This window comes from Fukomys damarensis, unplaced genomic scaffold, assembly GCF_012274545.1.
Source record: "Fukomys damarensis isolate Sample0158 unplaced genomic scaffold, DMR_v1.0_HiC HiC_scaffold_12, whole genome shotgun sequence".
Taxonomy (NCBI): domain Eukaryota; kingdom Metazoa; phylum Chordata; class Mammalia; order Rodentia; family Bathyergidae; genus Fukomys; species Fukomys damarensis.
Genome location: NW_022900924.1, coordinates 17418418 through 17426447, shown reverse-complemented (window position 1 = coordinate 17426447; position 8030 = coordinate 17418418). Strand labels below are relative to the sequence as shown.

The following is an 8030-nucleotide window of genomic DNA, read 5'->3' as shown; positions in this document are numbered from 1 at the left end:
TCAGTCTCAAACAAAGTGAGACCCTGTTCAAAAAAAAAAAAAAAAAAAGTCCATACATCACTATTAGCTGATAAATCTTTTCATTCTCAGTAAATCTTTGTGTTTTGTTTTTTGGTTTGTTTGTTTGTTTGTTTTTTGTGCTGGGGATTAAATTTAGGACTTTTAGCTCCCTAGCCCTACATTCTCTTCTTAAATTACTCCATCATTTTTCCTTACAATTTTTCTGCATCCCTGTGGTGTCAGTTGACATGTTTGTCTGTCCCCAGTATTTCCTATGAATTGGTAGGTAGAGGTAGAGGCTTTGTTAAATCATTTTGATATATGACAAGAATACTTCATAGTTGGTAGTAGGTGTTTCTATTAGGCTTTCTCTTTATGATTCAGGCATCCATTAATAATCATTTCCTAAATCTGTAATTCACTAGAGGTGACAAAATGGTGACATTCTGAATATGTTTTCTTTTTCACTTATTGGCTAAAATAATTCTATTCAGAGCAACTAATCTACTGGGTGCGGTGGCACACTTTATAATTCTAGCCCTTGGGAGGCTGAGGCAAGAGACCTCTCAAGTTTGAGGCCAGACTAGGCTATGTCATGAGGCCCTGACACACACAAAAAAACAAAAAACAAAACCAGGTAATGTTTATCATCTCATTACCCAGAAGTTCAATTCATATATGAAAGGCAAAAGAATTGCTTTACTTGCTTATTCACTGGCTTCTGCGTAATTTCTCTGTGTTGTAATAAATTACTATTCCTGTCAGGGCTCCAATTGTCTCACCTTTGTCACAGAAGTCAGTTTCTTTTTTTTTTCCTTTTTGGTACCTGGAATTGAACTCAGGGCCTCTCGCTTGTCAGGCAGGTACTGCACTGCTGAGCTACATCTCTCCCTGGTCCTTGAAGTCAATTTCTGAACCCTGCTGAAATAAGATTTTTAGCCTTTATAGCTTCTTTCATTTCTTGATGACAAAGTGTTCCAAACTTATCCTATGTTTCCTATCCAAAACCTAGAATCAGACAATTCTCTAAAAAGTATTCAGCTGTTCTTTCTTTGTGATTTGTGAATGAATGTCTATTACATTAATAAAGTTAAACAGTAAATAAAAAGAAAATGATTTCTCTGTTTATCAAGGAACTTGTGAATTCTATATGCCTGATACCTTCATAGGAGACACACCAAACTCAAAAGAAAAAATAGAAGTAACATTCATGTTTGAAAGTATGTATTTGAATCAAATTGCAGACATTCCTTTGTACAGAATATTAACTACAGATTTGTAGATCTTCAGGATTTGGTATGATTATATATAATTGACTTTTTTTTTTTGAGGTAGGTCTCACTGTGTAGTTCAGGCTAGGTTTGAACTCACTGTAGCCCAGGCTGGCCTTGAATTTGGGGCAATCCTCCTGCTTCAGCCTCCTGAGTGTTGGGATTACAGGCATGCTGCACCATGCCCAGCATTAAAATTGACTTTTTTGCCGGACATGGTGGGGCACACCTATAATCCCAGCACTCAGGAGGCTGAGGCAGGAGGATGCTGTGAGTTCGAAACCAGCCTGGGCTACATTGTGAATTCCAGGTCAGTCTCAACTATATAGTGTGAGACTGTCTCAAAACACAACAACAAAAAAAAAATTGACTTTTCTGAAGATTTTGTATGTTAATATATGAAACCATTCTTCTTTCTCTTGTTTTAAAATGTATTTGGGTAGTTGCTGGTATATACAGAAATAGTTACCAAACCTGAATACATTTAAACACCCAAATTTAATTACTATATCTGACTGAAGGTTATTTGTGGTTTGGGGATATAACTTGATGGTAGTGAATATGCCTAGCATGCACTAAGTCTAGGTTCAATTCCCACCAGTGAGAGGGAAAGGGAGAAGAATTGGCGGGGGGGATTATTGTTTTGCCCTCAGATGTAGGATTTTACTGAAGGGCTCAGAGGAAATGGTAGCAACAATCTGTCCTTTAAGTATTGTTAAGCAAAATGAGTCAATGTCCAGCTCATTCCCCTGTTGTCAGGCTGAGTCAATTAAGAAATTGATTTCCTTGATTGATCCTCTCACTTCTAGAGTAGATCTTTGGTTTGTTTGCTTTTTGAGACAGGATCTCACTAAGTAGTTCATACTGGCCTCAAACTCACTATGTAGCCCAGGCTGGCCTCAAACTTGTGATCCTCCTGCCTTAGCCTTCCAAGTGCTGGTATTACAGGAATGTGCCACCATGCCCAGTAAGAACACTTACAGTTCTTGATTTGCTTTACTGACTTTTCTAAATACTTTTGTTTCAGTTTATGAGGATAAAATTATTGTAAGAGATTATAACAACTACAGTAGATGTATTAATATGCCAGCTGTTGCATAAAATTGCTCATTATATTTAAATTATATTTTCAAAATTCTTTGTTTTCTCTTGCTCTTTGTTAACTTTGCTTCCATTGCCCATAACTGGGGTGGTGGGTGGTATTTAATAAGTGTCTTCATCTGGTCCTCAGCGTAGTTTATCCTTACTTGAGCAAGCACCCACAGCCAGCTTTGGCTTGTCTTCCATGGCAGATAGATGAGTGTGTGGAGACGAGAGGACGAGGCTGTTCCCATGTAACCTCCTGCCAAGTCTGCTTGTTTCTCCGTCCCTCTTGGTGATTTTTCTCACACTTGGTGTCAGAGTTGGTATTTCTGTCACATTATGTTTCCTTTTAGGTACACTTGTCTATTTTCCCTTCTCTTCTTCTTTATCCCTCCCTCCTTTACTTTATCCATCTGTTCTTCCTTGCTTCCTTCTCTCTTCTTTCCTTCTTCTGTCTCGTTCTCTTTCCGCAGTGTCTCTCATTGTCTCTGACTTTGTGCTGACCTTTCCTCATATCTGCCTTCCTTAATTTGCCATAATATTGAATTAAAGTGTATTTTTGCAATTCAATGAAATTATTTTTACTTCTCTTTGTAATTTTGGAGTCAGAAAATGAAATAGTTCTAGTAGGTGGACCTATCTAGACTATTTGTTGTAGGGGTGTTGTTTTTTTATTGTTGTTGTTGTTTTGTGATACTGGGGATCAAACTCAGGACTTTGAGCTTGCAGGGCAGGCGCTGGCACCACTGAGCTAAATCCCCAGCCCACTGATGTTTTTTGAGAGAAGATCTCGCTATGAATAGCCAGGCTGGCCTCAAACTTGGAGAAATCCTCCTGCCTCAGCCTCCTGAGTGCTGGGATTATATGCATGTGCCACCAGGCTTGGTTTATCTAGGCTATTTATAACAAAAACAATTCTTGGCTGGGCATGGTGGCTCACGCCTGTATCCCAGCACTCGGGAGGCTGAGGCAGGAGGATCTCTATGAGTTCGAGACCAGCCTGGACTACATAGTGAATTCCAGGTCAGTCTCAACTACATAGTGAGACCCTGTCTCAAAACAACCAACAAAAAACAACTCTAAAATAAATTTTAGCCTATTGAAAGGTACACCTTCATTTTGTTTTTGCTTTTGTTTTTTGCTTTTATAGCCAAGACCAGCATTGAAGTTGCTATGTAGCTCAGGCTGCCCCGAAACTCCAGATCCTCCTGCCTCAGCCTCCTGAGGGCTGGGATTATAGGCATGCACCACTATGCCCAGTTGTAAATGTTATACCTTTATTAAAATAACTGCATCTTCTCCCTGAGGAATAAATGCATATAATTTGATTTATTTGAACACATATAAAGCATGCAATTTCAGGGTAGAATATGACATTAAATATTAGTAACATATATAACACGTGATAGTTTATCAAGAATTTCCTTATCTACTGTCATGTGAAGAAAATCTTAGCTACGTATGGTGGCATTTGCCTGTAATCCTAGCACTCAGGGAGGCAGAGACAGGAGGATCACAAGTTCAAGCCCAGCTTGGTCAATTTAGCAACTTAATAAGGCCCTGTCTCAAAATAAAAAATGAAAATAAGGAAGGGAGGATGGGGGGAAAAGTGCAGCTGGGAAAGAAGAGAGAGGAAGGGGACGTTAAAAAATTTTTTACATGTGTTATGTCCATGTACCAACGCCTCACTGTGAATGCAATCACTATGCACTGTAACCGTACTAATAAAAATTGAAAGTAAAAATAAAAAACCATCTGGGGATGTAGCTCAGTGTGAAGGTCCTAGGTTTAAGCATCACTACTACAAAAAACAAAATATTATAAGACAGATACCTTATCACCTCCTTTTATTAACCTCCCAGTCAAGAAAACCGAGGTTCAGAAAACTGCAGTACCTTGCGTGTAGATAGTGACAAACTCAAGTCCTCTGACTTCCCAAATCTGCATTCTACACCATGGTACTATTCTGCTTTTCTGATTTCTTAATTTTTTCCCCTCCCTTCTTTTATATTTTTCTGTTCTTTTTTTAACTTCAGGTTGTCCTACATCTATCTTAAATTTAATAAACTTTTATAATCTTAATTTTGATAGATTATAGGAAAATCTGGTTACTTAACTATTACTCATTTAATATACAAAATACACCATGTTTCTCTGAATCATAGCAATAGAAATAAATCATGTCACTGAGATTTAATTATTCTTGATATTTTCTTATGATAGAAACTCCGGGAAAAACAAAAAGCTGTACGAGAAAGCCATGGTCCGAATATGAAACAAGCAAAAATGTGGCGTGATTTGGAAAAACTGATGGAATGTAAGAAGCAGTGCTTTCTGAAACAACAAAGCCAAACTTGCATTGGTCAGGTAATTCAGGAGGGTGGAGAGGACCGGCTGATACTCTGAATCCATGTCATCGTTGGGCTTTTCGTCCATGTTTCTTACATGGTCCCATAATGTGTTTCTTTCTTTCAGAGTGACTTGTATACATGTTGCTTTCAAGTTAGCCATCCTTTGTTTTTTTGGAAAATAAAGTTAGGTAGATTTTGGTTTTAAAGTTATTTTAATACGAAGAAGAGACTTTTATTGTTTTGGTTCCTTTTGACATCAGTGGTGTCTTCTGAGTTTTATGAGAGAGGAGACTGAGTTTACTATCTCTAAAAGTAAACATGTGTCCATTAAACATGCATTTTTGTAAATGTAATAACCCACTAGCTTAATGTTTTTTTTTAACTTTAGAGGAATCTTAGGAACTAATGCCTCTTGTTTTGAAGAAACATTTATCTGAAGTTCATCATTCCTACAGTTTCACTTCAGTTTCTTTTTCTTTTGTAAAATGCAAGAAAATTTAATATTTTGGATAACATACTTTTTCTGTTATATAATTTAAAGACAAATAAAACTTGGTGTATATATCTTGGTTATTGAAGTTGTATAGTTGTCTGTGTCAAAATTTTTCTTTTAAAATAAGTACTCATTATAATATATTAAAATATTTTTTAATTTCCACTTATTAGATTTAGTAATATAATAATGGGATAGTTTTGGAGACTATTATAAATATAAAAATTATCATAAAATATAGGTGTTATCAAATGCTAAAACTTAGCATAAGATTTCAAGTGAAATTCAAGAATTCAGTGTTCCGATCTGCTTCTTTGGGATAAGGTACTTGAAGATTTCTTTGGTTTTCCATTAAGTATCTATTATGTTTTACTCTATTTTCTGTTCAACGTACTTTTCAAAATATTTTGCTTTTAGATTTAGATTTTTTTTTTTTCTCTGTACCAGGAATCAAACTCAGGGCCTTGCACTTGCCAGGCAGGCGCGGCACCACTTTGCTGTATCTCTAGTCCCTGCTTTTAGATTTAAAAACTCAGATGTCAAAATTGTTAACATGGCTTTTTAGCTTTAAAAAAAATTTAATGAAAAATTGTTTCTACTTTCTGCAAAATCTATAAACTTGGATCTCTTTGCTCCTAAATGTAATCTACTCTTAATATTTCTTTCAAAGCTTCTGTATCAATAACCAGAAACTTGATATAAAGATTATTCTCTAATCTAACAGCTGTAGCAAGAATAAATGGGCTCCATCAGATATGGGAAGAATTAGTCTTAGAAGGAAAGTCTAGAAACAAGCTTCTTTAAAATTGTAAGGAAAAAAAAAAGCATTTCAGTATTAGTGATTTGAACCCGGTCCTCTGCTTCTTTTATCCTTTTATGTGGCGTCCTCATTTGGTCCTTTGCTAGGAGGTCAGCCATGAGCTAAGAGAAGGCTTTGCATGGACACCAGCATTTTCAGTTCAGTAACCATTTCTGCACATTGGGGTACATACAACTGTGCAGCATTGGCTGCCAGCTTGTTATTTTTAAGTAAGGAGTAAGTGATGCTTCTTTAACCATAATATGAATTCCTTTGCAAATATTTGAAAGACTAGATGCCTTTTACAGAAACTGCATTTTTATTCCCCCAAAGAAAAGTCAGCTCACAAGATTATTAAGCTTAGTGATTTTTTTTTAGCCAGTGTACCACTTAAGCTTTAAAATTATTAATGACAGATACTCCAAGGAATGCTTAGGATTCTATTGATTTGATTATTACTTGCCATTTTTACACTGCACAGAAAGAGTATGTGGATTAAATACAAAGGCAGCTCCAAAATTACTTTATTAACTGAAGCAGAACATCGTTATTCCTTCAAGAAAAGCAAAATGAAAAAACCCTAAAGTACAAAGCTATTTATAGTTTTTATATAACATTGGACATTTAGCAATACAGCTTAATGGGTTTCTTGCAGTGACTTTCCACTCCATGCTTTGATTGGAACATTAAGAAGCTTTGACTAACTCTGACAGTTTTCGACAGCTGGCAGTTACGGAAGAAGAGCTTATTACATTTTTCCTTCAGGATTAATTCTCTAGCTAGCTAATTGATGAGAGTACTTAATCGTTTTAAAAAATAATTTATCTTTCATGTGATGGCCCAAATAAAGGAGAAAAATGTAGCCTGTGAAATCTGCCTCTGCGCTCACGGATTTCCTTCTCTTTAGGGCTTCGTGCTGCCAACTATTGCCTAGGGCTGATTGTGTCAACTGTGGCTCTCAAGAGGCCACTGCTTCTCTTGTTCCCTGTTGGTTCAGGAAGCCATCCAGCTTTAAAGGTTGCCCTCTAAGAAGAATCTTCTAATAGGCTGATATAGTTCCTATCATACATCTGTTAACAGATAAATTCAAGACCATGGATTGTCCAAGTCTGGAGAGTATATTAAAGGGTCTTAGAATATTGTTCAGAGGTATTTAGAAATTAAAACATAAGTTGTAGAACACCCAGGTTTTTCTGTAGATTAACACTTTTTACCTATCATTTCATGTTAATTCAACAGACAACAATACTTAAAGAAGTCATTTAAACTATCAAAGAAGCGGGGGATTTAGCTCAGCGGTTTGGTGGCCTGCCTTGCAAGCTCAAGGACCCAAGTTCAATCCACGGTACCAAAACAAAACAAAACAAAAAAAACTAAACTATCAAAGAAATGCAAATGTATTATTCTGCTTAATTGTTAGTGTGTATGACATTTGTAAATTATTTGAAATTTTTAGGAGGAAAGGGGAGACAGGGTCTTGCTCTATATTCTAGGCTGGCCTTGAACTTGCAGTGATCCCCTTACCTCAGCCTCCTGAGCACCACTGTCTTTGGAAATTTGTAAGCTCTGTGAATTATCCAAGTCTTTCTTTCTTTCTTTCTTTTTTTTTCTTTTTTTTTGAGACACAGGGTATCACTATGTAGTTCAGGCTGGCCTTGATCTCATGATGATCCTCCTGCCTCCGCCTCCCGAGTTCTGGGATTAGGTTTATACCACCTTGCCTGGATATGTTTCTTAAATATTTAAGCTAAATGGATATGAATATTTTTTGATAATTTAAGTAAAATAAGAGGCTGAACATGTACTCAAACTAAAAACATATAAGCTACCAGGATTCTTTGGAATTGAATTTTAAAATATGCACAAATGAATATCTTGCCAAAGCTGGCTTTTCAGTTTCAAAATTGAAAAATGACTTTGTAGGGCTGGGGATTTAGCTCAGTGGTTCTAGCACCTGTCTTGCAAGTGTGAGGACCTGAGTTCGATCCCCAGTACCAAAAGAAAAGAAAAAATAAAAATGACTTTGTAGCTGA

At 36.4% G+C, this 8030-nt stretch overlaps 1 protein-coding gene across 4 annotated transcripts in view; it reads left to right on the top strand.

Annotated features, from left to right (window-relative positions):
• Ift81 (intraflagellar transport 81) overlaps positions 1 to 5191 on the top strand; it is a 78530-nt gene extending 73339 nt beyond the window's left edge. For 3 of the 4 annotated variants that reach the window (XM_033762449.1, XM_010604415.2, XM_010604416.3), the window contains one exon: positions 4578 to 5190. In XM_033762449.1, coding sequence (XP_033618340.1) covers positions 4578 to 4760 — 183 coding nt within the window. In that variant the 3' untranslated portion in view covers positions 4761 to 5190. Of the gene's footprint in view, positions 1 to 4577 lie in introns of all 4 variants that reach the window. The other variant, XM_033762448.1, reaches the window with a different exon arrangement.
• The last annotated feature ends 2839 nt before the right edge of the window (positions 5192 to 8030 follow it).